At 42.8% G+C, this 16,555-nt stretch overlaps 1 protein-coding gene across 1 annotated transcript; it reads left to right on the top strand.

Moving 5' to 3' along the window:
* Positions 1-235: 235 nt before the first annotated feature.
* Positions 236-1,242, top strand: LOC130367292 (vomeronasal type-2 receptor 26-like). The gene is made up of 2 exons (XM_056569698.1): positions 236-254; positions 317-1,242. The coding sequence occupies exons 1-2, from the start codon at positions 236-238 to the stop codon at positions 1,240-1,242; spliced, it is 945 nt and encodes a 314-aa protein (XP_056425673.1).
* The last annotated feature ends 15,313 nt before the right edge of the window (positions 1,243-16,555 follow it).

Genomic DNA, 16,555 nt, shown 5'->3' with positions numbered 1-16,555 from the left:
TTGTGACTTATAGTCGCTATGGATAATACTGTGGAACTATCAGCAATACACGAGTGTCCCATTGCATGCTACTGGTACAATCTACTGGGCGGAGATTATACCAGTCCAGTTCCACCATTGTTTTTTTTATCTTCAAATCTATTGACTTGGATGATTATCTTGGGTCTTTTTTGCCTCCATCAGGGTGCTGCCAATGGGCATTGTATACTACTGAACTCCTATACAGTGCCATACGATGGATGAATCCTTTCAAGGTATTTTTAACAAAAATAACATAAAATCCTACAAACAATCTGTTCTTTCTTTCTATCTGTAGATTCCTTCAACTGCTTCAGGTGTCCATGGGACCAATGGCCGAATCCTGAAAGATCCAGGTGCCTCCCTAAACCCACAGAGTACCTGTCTTATGAAGATACATTAGGAGCCAGCTTAGCTGCTATCAGTATAATGTCTTCCATATTTCCAGCTCTTATCTTGGGGCTTTTCTTCAGTCGCAGGAGCACTCCACTCGTGAAAGCCAGCAATTACTCCCTAAGTTGTCTTCTACTGATATCTCTCAGTCTCTGCTTCTTCTGCTCCTTAGGATTTATTGGTTACCCTGATCATGATAAATGTCTTCTACGTCAGGTGTCTTTTGGTCTGGTATTCACTCTCTGTGTTGCATGTATATTGGCCAAGACGATCATGGTGGTTTTTGCTTTCATGGCCACAAGACCTGGGAGCAGTCTAAGAAAATGGACCAACCTAAGAGTCTCCTACTCAATCATTTCTATCTGCGTCCTTCTACAATTATTACTGTGTATCACTTGGATATCAGTGGCTCCTCCATTCCCACAATACAACGCTGAAGATAAACCAGAACTTATTATAGTTGACTGTAATAATGGGTCACCCATCGCCTTCTGGGCCATGCTCGGCTATCTATTTCTTCTGGCTACTATTAGTTTTATAGTGGCCTTCTTAACAAGAAAACTTCCAGACAGTTTTAATGAAGTCCAGTTTATAACATTTAGTATGTTGGCCTTTCTGTGTGTTTGGATATCATTTATTCCAGCTTATCTCAGTGCCCAGGGTAAATATACAGTCGCCATGGAGGTATTCGCCATCCTGGCATCTAGTTGGGCATTGTTAATTTGCATGTTTTTTTCTAAATGCTTCATTTTACTGTTCAGACCTGAGATGAATTCCAAAGAATATCTCATGATGAGAAATAAGGACAAAGAAACATCAAGCAGATTTTAGAAAAAAAATTGAATTTCGTAGAAAATAGATATAAATATTCTGAAATCATCCTAGAAAGTAATTTTAAGGCTTTAAGGGAAATGTGTCATACATTTTGTTTGTTTGTAAGAGCATTAAAATGCTGTTAGGTAAATTACTGAGCTCATTCTTCAGTTATTTATGATAAATACTTTACACTGGTGCGGTAGGGCAGCCACTAAGCATAGCACATGAAGATGGCTTCTTACTTTATCTGCTGTAATGACACTGTAGAATTTATGAATTGCAGGGTGGAAGATCATGGGGAGCTGAGAGCCATCATAATGGAGACCAGAGTCAGTCTTTCTTCTTCTCTTCTCCATCTGGTCCAGACCACCATGATAACTTTTCCAATGATTCAAAATGCACATATGTACACTACAACCAGCTCACACCTCTCAATCCAGAAAAACATTCCAGCATGGAGAGTCTAGATTAAAAATCAAGCTTTATTGAAGCATAAAATTTGTATATCACACAAACCACAGGTAAGAGAAGCACCGGATCGGCCACCTTCCAGTCAAGTGGACCTTAGTCAAAGATCTATGACAGCTGGAGAATTATTCATTTGCTGACTTGATCTCTTCTATTGTTTCTTTTCTTATTTTGAGTTTTTTTATTAACCCCTTAAGGTTTTTCTATTTTTTCCTCCTCACCTTTTAAAAATCATAATACTTTCAGTTTTCAACCTACAGACCCATATAAGTGCTTGTTTTATGCACTACCAATTTTACTTTGTATTGGCATCAGTCATTTTACAAAAAAAAATGCCATTTTGTAAATTTTTGGGGCTTCAGATTCTGCGCAGTGTACTTTTCGGTGAAAATGACACCTTATATTTATTCTGTAGGTCTACTATTTGTTTTACTACTGTTAAAAAATTTCAACTTTTTGCATGAAAATTAGTATGTTTAATATGTTTAAAAATTTCCTCTTCTGACTCCTATAACTTTTTTTATTTTTTCGCATATGGGGCGGTATGAGGGCTCAATTTTTGCTCCATGATCTGAAGTTTTTATCGCTACCATTTTTGTTTTGACGGGACTTTTTGATCACTTTTTATAAATTTTTTGAGGGTATACAAAGTAACCAAAAATATGCAGTTTTGACTTTTGAATTTTAACTTAGTGGTTTAATTATCATTATATTTTTATAGTTCGGACATTAAGGCACGCATTTATAGCCCCCATAGGTGACTATAACATGCAATCATGTGATTGCAGACACTAATCAATGCTATTCCATAGCATAGCATTGATCAGTGTAATCAGCACTCTGCTGCTCCTGCAATAGAAGGTAGGGACCCTCCTCACGTCCTCTCAGCTGATTGGGACACCGCGGTTTTATCAGCCCGACTGAGCTGCCGGGAAGCATTTTCTTTGATTTTAGTTGATTGCTGCTTCTAAAATTAAAGAAAGTGCTTTCCGATCGATGATATCTGGTACTAGCCACAGGTCCCGGCCGTTGATATCCTCCGGGACTGACTCACTATGACATAGGGTCAGCTCGTGACCCTGCGTCATAGCAGGGGAACGGGCACAGGGCCTACAGGTACGCCCTGTGTCCTTAAAAGGTTAAACATAGAAATACACCCATTGTAAAAGCCAGTAATTTTTCCCTAAGGCATCTTTTTTGTTGATGTCCCTTTTTCTCTGCTTCTTCTGCTACTTAGGTTTTATTGGTTACCCAAAAATCAACAAATGTTTCCTACGTCAAGTGACCTTTGGTCTGAATTTCTCTCTCTATGTTGCTTGCATTTTGGCCAAGACAATCGTTGTTCTGGCATTTATGGCCACCAAACCAGGAAGTAATCTGAGAATATGGACCATATTCAGAGACTGCTACAGTATATTATTATTTTGATTTGTTGGTTTGTTACCGTCTATCCTGTGTGTTACCTGGTTGTCAAGATTTTCTGGCCTTAGCTCGGCTCAGCCCTTTATTTCTGACAGTGCCAGCATTAACCTCTCTCTCTTAACATGTTACCTTCTCGTCCCCTGGTTCCCACATTAGGTACAAAACCACATTATCATTATAGTTCTCCTCATTGTCACTTCCACTGCTCTGAGTCTGTTTTGATAACTTATTGGCTCTTTGCCCCCCCCCTTAGGCTAAGTTTCTACTTGTTTATTTTATTTTTTTGAAAAACGCCAAGAAAAACACAAATTCTGCCGCATGGCGTTTTTTTGGGCCAAAAAACGCTGTGGCCAGATGTTAGCAGTAAATCAAAGAGAAATCGCAAAATTCTTTTTCCACTTGGCATTTTTCTCTTTGGTGTTTTTTTAAAAAAAACTTTTTCACTCTTTTTTGGCATTTTTCAGCTCCTTGGCGGTTTCCCAAAGTTACATCATGTTGAGCCACTGGCGTTTTTTGTTGTCAAAATCGTGGTGTTTTTCCCCCATAAAAGTCTATGGGAGTGAAAAAACGGCATTAAAAACGCCATGTATGTTTTGCATTTGGCGTTTTTCTTTGGCGTTTTTTCACCTTTGAAAAAAGTGGCTGTTCCATTTTCTCTGTAGTCAGCCAAAAAGTTTATTCAGAGGCTGGACATTGCTAGCTGTGTGTAGAGTTTGGATCAGCATGGCACCCTATATGTCATTTAATGTAGACAAGTTTATTCAGCTTGTAAGTATACTTCTTACTATATGTTGTGTGGGTATTATTTTGGCACATCAGTGTATGTTTAACCCCTTAAGGACCAAGGGCGTACAGGTATGCCTTTGCTCCCTGGTACTTAAGGACCAAGGGCGTACCTGTACGCCTGTGGAAATTTCGTTCTCCGCTGGGACCGGGCCTGGGTGACTGCTGATATCTATCAGCAGGCACCCCGCGCAAATGCCCAGGGGGGTCATTAGACCCCCCCATGTCGGCGATCAGCACAAATCGCAAGTGAATTCACACTTGCGATTTGCGCCGATTCCGGGTCATACGGGTCTATGGTGACCCGGTGACCCGGAATAGAAGGGGGATCGCTGGTGTCCTAGATACCCACGATCCCCCTGTAGTGATAGGAGTGAGGTGGCAGGGTTGCCACCCCTCCTATCTCTGCTATTGGTGGTCTAGACGCGACCACCAATAGCAGATCGGGGGCGGAGGGGTTTACTTTCGATTTCCCCATCCTGCCCACCCACAATAGGCGTGGCAGGACGGGGAAACCGACAGGGACCGGCGCCAAAGATCCACTTACCCATCGGCAGTGGGCGACGATCAGCGGCGGCAGCGGGCGACGATCGGCGGAAGAAGAGGACCGCGACGCAGCTCCCAGGATCCAACGGAAGCCGGTGAGTTACTTAGCAACATCTGGAGGGCTACAGTCTGAGACCACTATAGTAGTCTCTAAACTGTAACCCTCCAGATGTTGCAAAACTACAACTCCCAGCATGCCCAGAGAGCTGTTTAGGCTTGCTGGGAGTTGCAGTTTTGCAATAGCTGGAGGTCTACAGTTTGAGACCACTGCAAAGTGATCTCTATACTGTGCACCTCCAGATCTTGCAAAACTACAACTCCCAGCATGCCCAGACAGCAGTTTGCTGTCTGGGCATGCTGGGAGTTGTAGTTTTGCAACATCTGGAGGTCCACAGTTTGGAGACCACTGTGCAGTGGTCTCTAAACTATAGCTCTCCAGCTGTTGCATAACTACATCTCCCAGCATGCCTTTCGGCGATCAGTACATGCTGGGAGTTGAAGTTTTGCAACAGCTGGAGGCACACTGGTTGGAAAATACTGAGTTAGGTAACAGAACCTAATTGAAGGTTTTCCAACCAGTGTGCCTCCAGCTGTTGCAAAAGTACAACTCCCAGCATGAACGGTCTGTCAGTACATGCTGGGAGTTGTAGTTTTGAAACAGCTGGAGGTTTGCCCCCCCCCCCCCATGTGAACGTACAGGGTACATTCACACTGGTGGGTTTACAGTAAGTTTTCTGCTTCATGTATGAGCTGTGGCAAATTTTTCACTGCAGCGCAAACTCCTAGCGGTAAATTCACTGTAAACCCGCCAGTGTGAACATACCCTAAAAACACTACACTTACACATAATAAAGAGTAAAACACTACATTTACACCCCCTTACACTGTCCCCCTAATAAAAAATAAAAAACGTATTGTACTGCAGTGTTTCCAAAACAGAGCCTCCAGCTGTTGCAAAACAACAACTCCCAGCATTTCCGGACAGCCACTAACTGTCCAGGCATGCTGGGAGTTTAGCAACAGCTGGAGGCACCCTGTTTGGGAATCACTGGCATAGAATACCCCTATGTCGTATTTCAAGGAAACAGTTTAGTGCTACAGATGGGGTATCTCCGTACTCAGGAGAAATTGCACTAATAATTTTGGGGGCTTTTTTTCTTATGAAAAAGAAAAGTTGGGGTCTACACCAGCCTGTAAGTGTAAAATAAAAAAAAATGTTACACTAACATGCTGGTGTTGTCCTTTACTTTTTATTTTCACGGGAGGTAAAAGGAAAAAAAGACCCCCAAAATTTGTAACACGATTTCTCCTGAGTACGGAGATACCCCATATGTGGGCGTAAAATGCTCTGCGGACGCACAACAAGGCTCAGGAGTGAGAGCGCACAATGTACATTTGAGGCCTAAATTGGTGATTTGCACAGGGGTGGCTGATTTTACAGCGGTTCTGACATAAACCCCAAAAAATAAATACCCACATGTGGCCCCATTTTGGAAACGACACCCCTCACAGAACGTAACAAGGGGTATAGTGAGCCTGAACACCCCACAGGTGTTTGACAAATTTTCATTAAAGTTGGATGGGAAAATGAAAAAAAAATGTTTTCACTAAAATGCTGGTGTCACCCGAAATTTTTCATTTTCACAAGGGAAAATAAAAAAAAGCCCCCCAAAATTTGTAACCCAATTTCTTCTGAGTAAGAGCATACCCCATATGTGGATGTAAAGTGCTCTATGGGTGCACTAAAATGCTCAGAAGAGAAGGAGCGCCATTGGGATTTTGAAGAGAAAATTTGTCCGGAATTGAAGGCCACTTGTGTTTACAAAGCCCTCATGGTACCAGAACAATGGACCCCCACCCATATGTGACCCCATTTTGGAAACTACACCCCCCATGTAATGTAATAAGGGGTACAGTGAGCATTTACGCCCCACAGGTGTCTGACAGATCTTTGGAACAGTGATCCATGAAAATGAAAAAATTCATTTTCCATTTGCACAGCCCACTGTTCCAAAGATCTGTCAAACGCCAGTGGGGTGTAAATGCTCACTGCACCACTTATTAAATTCTGTGAGGGGTGTAGTTTCCAAAATGGGGTCACATGTGGGGGGGGGGGTCCACTGTTCTGGCACCACGGGGGGCTTTGTAAATGCACATGGCCCCTGACTACCATTCCAAACGAATTCCCTTTCCAAAAGCTCAATGCTGCTCCTCCTCTTCTGAGCATTGTAGTTCGCCCGTGGTGCACTTCAGGTCCACTTATGGGGTACCTCCATACTCAGAAGAGATGGGGTTACAAATTTTGGGGGGTATTTTCTGCTATTAACCCTTGCAAAAATGTGAAATTTGGGGGGAAACACACATTTTAGTGAAAAAAATATATATATTTTTTTACATATGCAAAAGTCGTGAAACCCGTGTGGGTTATTAAGGCTCACTTTATTCCTTGTTACGTTCCTCAAGGGGTCTAGTTTCCAAAATGGTATGCCATGTGTTTTTTTTTTGCTGTTCTGGCACCATAGGGGCTTCCTAAATGCGGCATGCCCCCCGAGCAAAATTTGCTCACAAAAAGTCAAATATCACTCCTTCTCTTCGGAGCATTGTAGTTCGCCCGTAATGCACTTCATGCCAACTTATGGGGTGCCTCCATACTCAGAAGAGATGGGGTTACAAATTTTGGGGGGTATTTTCTGCTATTAACACTTGCAAAAATGTGAAATTTGGGGGGAAACACACATTTTTGTGAATTTTTTTTAATTTTTTTTACATATGCAAAAGTCGTGAAACACCTGTGGGGTATTAAGGCTCACTTTATTCCATGTTACGTTCCCCAAGGGGTCTAGTTTCCAAAATGGTATGCCATGTGGGTTATTTTTGCTGTTCTGGCACCATAGGGGCTTCCTAAATGCAACATGCCCCCCAAAAACCATTTCTGAAAAACGTACTTTCCAAAATCCCCTTGTCGCTCCTTCGCTTCTGAGCCCTCTACTGCGCCCGCCGAACACTTTACATAGACATATGAGGTATGTACTTACTCGAGAGAAATTGGGCTACAAATATAAGTATATATTTTCTCCTTTTACCCCTCGTAAAAATTCAAAAATTGGGTTTACAAGAACATGCGAGTGTAAAAAATAAAGATTGTGAATTTTCTCCTTCACTTTGCTGCTATTCCTGTGAAACACCTAAAGGGTTAACACTTACTGATTGTCATTTTGAATACTTTGGTGGGTGTAGTTTTTATAATGGGGTCATTTGTGGGGTATTTCTAATGGGAAGACCCTTCAAATCCACTTCAAACCTGAACTGGTCTCTGAAAAAAAGCGAGGTTAAAAATTTTGTGAAAAATTGGAAAAGTGCTGCTGAACTTTGAAGCCCTCTGGTGTCTTCCAAAAGTAAAAACACGTACATTTTATGATGCAAACATAAAAAAGACATATTGGAAATGTGAATTAAAAAAAAATATATTTTTAATATCCATTTTCCTTACAAGCAGAAAGCTTCAAAGTTAGAAAAATGCAAAATTTTCAAATTTTTCATCAAATTTTGGGATTTTTCACCAAGAAAGGATGCAAGTTACCACAAAATTTTACCACTATGTTAAAGTAGAATATGTCACGAAAAAACAATCTTGGAATCAGATTGATAACGAAAAGCATTCCAGAGTTATTAATGTTTAAAGTGACAGTGGTCAGATGTGCAAAAAACGCTCTGGTCCTAAGGTGTAAAATGGCCTGGTCCTTAAGGGGTTAAGTGGGTGTTATGTGGGGTTTGGGTTTTTGTGTGTGTGTGTGTGTGAGATGGGTAAGGTAAAGTGGGAACATTTTTAAGTACAAAATGAGTTACAGAAATGCATATTTTGCACATTTTGGCAAACTTTTAAAAAATGCAAAGCTACAAAGGAGCATCACAATTTTTTTAAAGTACACACATGACAGTATGATTATTATTATCATGTCATGTGTGTTGTTATTCTTTTTATACTGTGCGGACATTTCAGTTATGTATTTTGTGGGGGGGTCATGATCAAAGCGATGTTGCAAATGTGTGTTTTGCTTCTCAGAAATCTTGCGTTGTTTTTTTAATTTGAAATTGACATACTTACAAAAATTATAGGTGGAAGCACATTCCATATTATGGGACAGGTCCCCGGAGGAAAATAAAGATTGTTTCTTGAATGAGGAGGCATTGACCGAGGTCTTCAAGGGGCTTTTTTCCACATGGGAAAGAAAAAATGCCCGGGAGCAAGGGGTAATAGGTTAGTTTTCTACACTTTTTTCTATCATATATGGTCAAACATTGTTATAAGGCAAGTAGCCAGTTGCCCATAGCAACCAATTACCTTGCTTAGTTTATTTTGAATATTGTCTCTACATAATTAATGAACCAATCTGATTGTGTCTGACATCAGTCCATTATTTATGTTCTATACATACACATATTATTTTAGTAAATTTGTATATTTATAAAGACAAAAAAACAAAAGGATGTATTATAATCAGGTGAGAGGCACAACTGCACAATATGAACTGTGCTTACCAGATGTAGTTGTACACGACCCAAGTACAACAATGGATGAACATGGTAAAAGGTGATGAAACCAAAGGTCTCTGCAGCCGCTCCAAGCTTACATAATCCACAATAGATAAACTTCTCCTCCAAATAACAGCAAGGTAAAATCAAGCGCTGAGACCAAGATAAAATTCAGGGTGTTTAATTACCCACAATGCAGCACATTTCGCGGGAGTTCCGCTTCTTCAGGCATCTTTATTTTTTACACTGGCATTTGGCACATTTGGCTTTTGTAAAGCAAATTTTGCTGAAATTGTTTTTGGGGGGCATGTCACATTTAAGAAGCCATTATGGTGCCAGAACAGCAAAAAAATGCCACATGGCATACTATTTTGGAAATTACACCCCACAAGGAATGTAACAAGGGGTCAGCTGAGCCTTAACACCCTACAGTTGTTTGACGACTTTTCGTTAAAGTTGGATGTGTAAATTATTATTTTTTTCACAAAAATGCTGGTTTCCCACCAAATTTTAAATTTTTACAAGGGGTAATAGGAGAAAATGCCCCCCAAAATTTGTAACCCCATCTCTTCTGAATATGAAAATACCCCATGTGTGGGCGTCAAGTGCACTGCGGGCGCACTACAATGCTCAGAAGAGAAGGATTCACATTTGGCTTTTGGAAAGCACATTTTGCTAAAATGGATTTTGGGGGGCATGTCCCATTTAGGAACCCCCTATGGTGCCAGAACAGCAAAAAAAAACACATGGCCTACTATTTTGGAAACTACACCCCTCAAGGAATGTAATAAGGGGTCCACTGAGCCTTAACACCCCACAGGTGTTTGACGACTTTTCGTTAAAGTTGGATGTGTAACTTATTATTTTTTTCACTAAAAAGGCTGCTTTTCCACCAAATTTTTCATTTTTACAAGGGGTAATTGGAGAAAATGCCCCCCAAAATTTGTAATCCCATCTCTTCTGAGTATCAAAAAAACCCCATGTGTGGGCGTCAAGTGCACTGCGGTCGCACTACAATGCTCAGAAGAGAAGGAGTCACATTTGGCTTTTGGAAAGCACATTTTGCTGAAATGGATTTTGTGGGGCATGTCCCATTTAGGAAGCCCCTATGGTGCCAGAACAGCAGAAAAACCCCACATGGCCTACTTTTTTGGAAACTACACCCCTCAAGGAACATAACAAGGGGTCCGCTGAGCCTTAACACCCCACAGGTGTTTGACGACTTTTCGTTAAAGTTGGATGTGTAAATGATATTTTTTTTTTCACAAAAATGCTGGTTTTCCACCAAATTTTACATTTTTACAAGGGGTAATAGTAGAAAATGCCCCCCAAAATTTGCAACCCCATCTCTTCTGAGTATGAAAATACCCCATGTGTGGGCGTCAAGTGCACTGCGGGCGCACTACAATGCTCAGAAAAGAAGGAGTCACATTTGGCTTTTGGAAAGCACATTTTGCTGAAATGGATTTTGGGGGGCATGTCCCATTTAGGAAGCCCCTATGGTGCCAGAACAGCAAAAAAAAAAAAAAAACACATGGCCTACTATTTTGGAAACTACACCCCTCAAGGAACGAACGTAACAAGGGGTCCGCTGAGCCTTAACACCCCACAGGTGTTTGATGACTTTTCGTTAAGGTTGGATGTGTAAATGATTATTTATTTAGTTTTTTTTACTAAAATGCATTTTTTTCCTCAAATTTTACATTTTTAAAAGGGGTAATAGTATAAAATGCCCCCCAAAATGTGTAACCCCACCTCTTCTGAGTATGGAAATACCCCATGTGTGGACGTCAAGTGCACTTTGGGTGCACTACAATGCTCAGAAGAGAAGGAGTCACATTTACAAATTTTGCTGAAATGGGGGGGGGGGGGAAGGGTCGCATTTAGGAAGCCCCTATGGTGCCAGGACAGCAAAACAAAAAAAAAAACAAAAAAACACATGGCCTACTATTTCAAAAACTACATCCCTCAAGGAACATAACAAGGGGTACAGTGAGTCTTAACACCCCATAGGCGTTTGATAAATATTCATGAAGTGGAATGTGAAAATGAAAAATTAGATTTTTTTTTACACTAAAATGCTGGGGTTACCACAAATTTTTCATTTTCACAAGTGGTAAAAGGAGAAAATGTCACCGTAAATTTGTAAATACATTTCTTTGGAGTAAGGACATACCTCAAGTCTGGGCGTAAACAGCTTGCACACTGGTCTCAGAGGAGCAGGTCGCATTCAGGGGCCTTGAGCTTCTGCATTGCTGCCTATGGAGCAAGAACAGTGGGAGGGGGGCTCAAGGGGCATTACATGGGGTAAATAACTTGGGTACAGTGGGACATAAAATTATAAAACAGGTTATGTTCCCAGAATGATGACCCAGAGCATAGCTAAAACTAAAAAATATGCCCGCCCCAAACCCTGTGCTCTGAATCATCATTCTGGGAATGTGACGTGTGTGGCCGTCCCCAACCTGTTGCCTGAAATGCGCACCCCGCTCAAGTGGAGAGAGAGCGCTGCGCATTTGAGGCAACAAAAAAAGTCCCCGATGATAGTGACTCAGTGACCCATGACCCAGAGAAAAAAATACCCCCAGAGGTCTTATCAGTTTGTTTTCTTTTAGATTAGTTTTTTTGGGCAATTTAGTGGTTTTATGGTGTTAAAATTTGGAATGTACTCTGGACTTGGTACATTGGGGTCAAATTATGGAAAATTTAAATGAAAAGGGAAAATTTAGTACTGCATGGAAGTGTGATACTCCCCGAAGCAGTTTTTAATGCAGAGGCCTGAATGATCGGGGCAAGTGTCACACTGAGTGGGGGTATCCTTCCGTATCCCCCTCCTGTTACACTCTGCAATTTTTCTGGGATCGTCCCTTCTTTCCAGTGTGGGGGACCTCACCTGGAAAATGTTGGCCTGGGATGATTCTCGCACCTATAACTCCAGTTTCTTGGGAAGTCGGCCTGCTCTTTCCCGGTCGCCAAAGATCAGGACCTTTAGGACTTCTTCTTGGAACTGGAGGAATGTCCCTGTGTTTCCAGCGTCCTGGGACAGTACAAAAGCGTTGTACAAGGCAACCTGTACCAAGTAGACTGCAACTTTTTTGTACCATACCCATGTTTTGCGCATGACCATGTATGGCTTGAGGACTTGATCAGAAAGATCAACTCCCCCCATATACCGATTGTAGTCCAGAATACAATTGGGCTTGAGGACCGGTGTTGTGGTACCTCGCACAGGGACAGGTGAGCTGCCGTTACAATGAATAGTGGTCAGCATAAGGACATCCCTCTTATTCTTATACCTGACCAGCAACAGGTATATTGCTTCGAGGGAATATACTGGCGGAAGATGAGTCTCCCCTTAAAACTGATAAGAGACTCATCGACCGAGAGCTCCCTGAAGGGTACCTAGGCCTCCAGAAATTTGGCCCCAAGGTGATCAATGACTGGCCTCACTTTGGAAAGCTGGTCATAGGTGGGATCACCTCGGGGTGGACATGCCTCATTATCTGCATAATGGAGGCATTTCCGAATGGCCTCGAACCGCCTCTGTGCCATGACCATACTGTAAAGCGGGGTCTGGTATAGGACGTCCCTGCTCCAGTACTGTCTGACACTTGGTTTTTTGACCAGGCCCATATGCAGCAAGAGGCCCCAAAATGTCCTCATCTCTGCTGCATCAATGGCGTACCATTCACTGGGCCTGGCCAAAACAGAATCTGGGTGGTGGGCGATGAACTGCCTGGCGTACAGATTTGTCTGCTCCACCATGTGATTGACAAAACTGTCACTGAAAAAATAACTGAAATAGTTAATTTCAGTGAATCCAGAATTATCAATCTGGATTCCAGAGTCGCCAACAAACTCCGGAACCCGTGGCTGATAAGCCTCTGGGGGTCTTCAGACAGGTTCACCGGAAGGGTGCTCCGGTAAACTTGTCTGGGGGGTCGGACTCCTAGTACGAGGGGCATCACCACTCGCACTAGTGCCGTCCAATGGGCCACTATCATGGGGGGTGCGTGGCCTCGCCTGGCGGCGTCTCTGCCACCGTACAGGTGACTCATCATCAGTACTAGATGATGAGGAGGACGATGAAGAACACAGGAATGTAGGATCTTCATCGTCCTCACTGACAGATTCGGAGTCGGAGGCAAGAAAAGCGTATGCCTCTGCTGCCAAAAATGTCTGGCGAGCCATCGCCTTTTTTCTACGGTGGTGGGGTGGGTGGCGGGGGTGGTGGGTGTGTGTGTGGCGGGGGTGAGTATGGAATGTGTGTGATTGGTGTAACTGTAACTGTACGGGGGGAAAAAAAGCGCTGCTTCCGCACTTGCTTCATCGTGTGGTTACCATCTGCAGCGAAACATCAGCAAGCTTCTATCAGTACAGCTGGTCTGTGGCAGGCAGACCGCCGCAAGGACGCATGCCAGCGTCTGGTACCACCTAACCGTGCGGACATATTTTCAACTCAAGGTTACTTTCTATCGGGATGTATTGCAGACTGGTAACTATAATTCACCTATTCCACGTTTAGAATTTGGAATCTATACCATATATGGGACTTGACGTATCTTACATATAACAATTGGAATCCATACCTTTTAAGGGACATTTAACTCATTTTTGAAGTATCGGAGTCCGGATTTAAAGTAATATTGCATTGCCAAAATTCTCAATGCTAGCTATTGGTGTATGTATAAGTTTTATATTTTAATTTTCCTCGACACAAGGGCCCTTGTGTTTCGAGGAGTTATTGTTTACATTATATTTTTATGTATTTTATATTGTGTAATAAATTTGCACTTTCATATTATAATTGAAGCACGATCCAGTCATCATTTTACTATTACATCATTGCATCAGGCAACTGATGCTAGCCTAGAGGGGTTGGCTACTTTTTTAGATTTGTAAATTACTTCTATTAAAAAATCTAAATCCTTCCAGTACTTTTTAGGGGCTATATACTACAGAGGAAATGCTTTTCTTTTTGGATTTCTCTGATGTCACGACTCTAAATGCAGCACCCTGAACCCCTAATAGGGCCCGGGTCACACTAAAAAAATTGTGGCGGAGCCTTTAGGTCCTATTAGGGGGTCGGGGGAGGGGGGGTTGAACTTTTTTTTACACTTTTTTTTTTTACTTTACTTTACTGGTTAACCCTACCTGTCCCTGGGGCTGTACTCTCTCCCTGCTCTAAAGGGGGTCTTCCTCTGTGAGGGGCTCCGATCTTCACAGAGGTGGGGTCCCTGGCTCCTTCTCGCAGCTCTGCCCGCTGAATGAACTCAGGGGGCAAGCAGAGCAGTGAGAAGGGGCCGTTAACCCCTCCCCTGCCAGCTGCTATTGGCCGGACGATTGGCCAGTACTTTTTAGGGGCTGTATACTAAAGAGAAATCCAAAAAAGAAATGCATTTCCTGTGATGTCCTGACCACAGTGCTCACTGCTAACCTCTGCTGTATATTTTAGGGACTGGAGAAAATTCCCATAGCAAACATATGCTTCTCTGGACAATTCCTAAAATGGACAGCAGAGGTCAGCAGAGAGCACTGTGGTCAGGACATCACAGGAAATGCATTTCTTTTTGGATTTCTCTTTAGTATACAGCCCCTAAAAAGTACTGGAAGGATTAAGATTTTTTAATAGAAGTGATTTACAAATCTGTTTAACTTTCTGGCACCAGTTGATTTAAAAAAAAAAAAGTTTTCCATGGTAGTACCCCTTTAAGGCAAGTTTGATTAATCTCTTGGGGACGCAGGGCGTATGCATGTGCCCTGCATCCCCGATTAAGGACTAAGGACCTGTATCTGTATGCCCTTAGTATTTCTGGTTCCCGCCGCTCGCCGAGCAGGGACCGTACCGGGATGCCTACTGAGATTGTTTAGCAGGCATCCCAGCACATCGCCGAGGGGGTCCTGAGGATAAATTCAGACCGGTGATTTGCGGCAATTCCGGGTCATTGGGGTCACATGTGACCCCATGACCTTGAAAAGGAGGATGATCAGTGGTGTAATATACATCACCAATCATCCTCCAAACTGTCCATGGAGGTGGCTGTGATTGGGCGGTCGTAGTGACCGGTCCGCAACTCCTTTAGCTGCATAACCCAGGCCCTACAGGGTCATTAGCGTTTTTTTTTTTTTTTGGGGTGGGGGGGGCGCAGACCTTTTTCTTTTTTGCTAAACTGTGTGGCCGTCCCTCTTCCACATAAGAGAGTGGCCGGCCACCGTAAACTAAAGCTCTCCCGCCACTGATCAGTCCCATAGTACTGTTTTTTTTGTGGTACAGGCGGATTATAAGCGTCTTTTTTATTTTAATTTTAATGGCCTGCCCCAGCACTGTCAATGATTTATCACTGATCAGCGTTTTTTGGGATTCGGGCTGGTGCTTATTTTTAGGGTTGTAGCGTTTTTATATATTTTTTTTTTTTTGTGTGGGAGTCAGTGTACATGACACCAGCCACTGTTCTGGGTTGAGTGGCCAGAACCTCACTGACTTCTGCGCCCCCTGCCATCACCAAGCACTAATCAGTGTGCACACCACTTATCAGGTAAAAAACATTCATTTTTAATTTTTGTGCAGGGCTTTTTGCGCTAGAAGTGCTTTTTTTTTTTTACGTTTTATTTTATATTCTTATATTTTTGTTCTTAGAGTTGGTTAGTTAGTAGTTTAGGGCAGGTTAGGGCAGGAAGTATCGCACCACACCACACGCAGCACACACCAATAAAGTTTTCCCCCACACATACACTTCACCCTTCATTAGAGTAGGGAAATGGGTTGCAGGGCATTTTCAGCGGAGGAGGCATATGATATACTTGCCTCCGACACTGAAAGCGCCACAGAGGACAAGGAAAACCCCACCTTCCTTATTTCATTCCCATTCAATGCAGCCGAAATGTAGAGCTTCTGGGGCCTCGTGCTGAATATGGGCTTAGTTAAAAAACCAAAGGTTAGGCAGTACTGGAGTGGGGACGTCCTCTACCAGACCCCGCTCTACAGTATGGCCATGACCCGTTCCCCATTCGAGGCCATTCGGAAATGTTTGCATTATGCTGATAATGTGCCATGTCCCCGTTGAACTGATCGTGCTTATGACCGCCTGTATAAAATCAGGCCGTTCATCAATCACTTTGGGGCCAAATTTTGGGAGGCCTAAATCCCTGGAAGGGAGGTCGTTATTGATGAGTCCTTCATTATCTTTAGGGTATGTTTACAGGGGCGGATTACCTGCAGAATTTCCGCAGCTTATTTGTTTCGGAAAATCCGCAGCGTATTTTGCTACCATTGACTTCAATGGGTCAGCAGAAAATCCGCAATAGAGGCGGATTTGCAGATTTTCCTTCAGACCCATTGAAGTCAATGGTAGCAAAATCCGCAGCGGATTTTCCGCAACAAATAAGCTGCGGAAATTCAGCAGGTAATCCGCTCGTGTGAACGTACCCTCAAGGGGAGACTCAGCTTCCGGCAATACATCCCAACCAAGCAGGCTCTGTATGGCATGAAGATGTATAAACTTTGTGAGAGTACCTCAGGGTACACTTGCAAGTTTATGGTGTATGAGGGATGGGATTCCCATCTTGAACCCCCATA

This window comes from Hyla sarda, chromosome 4 (assembly GCF_029499605.1).
Source record: "Hyla sarda isolate aHylSar1 chromosome 4, aHylSar1.hap1, whole genome shotgun sequence".
Taxonomy (NCBI): Eukaryota; Metazoa; Chordata; class Amphibia; order Anura; family Hylidae; genus Hyla; species Hyla sarda.
Note: the sequence above shows the minus strand (reverse complement) of the source record. Positions and strands in the feature narration are given on the sequence as shown.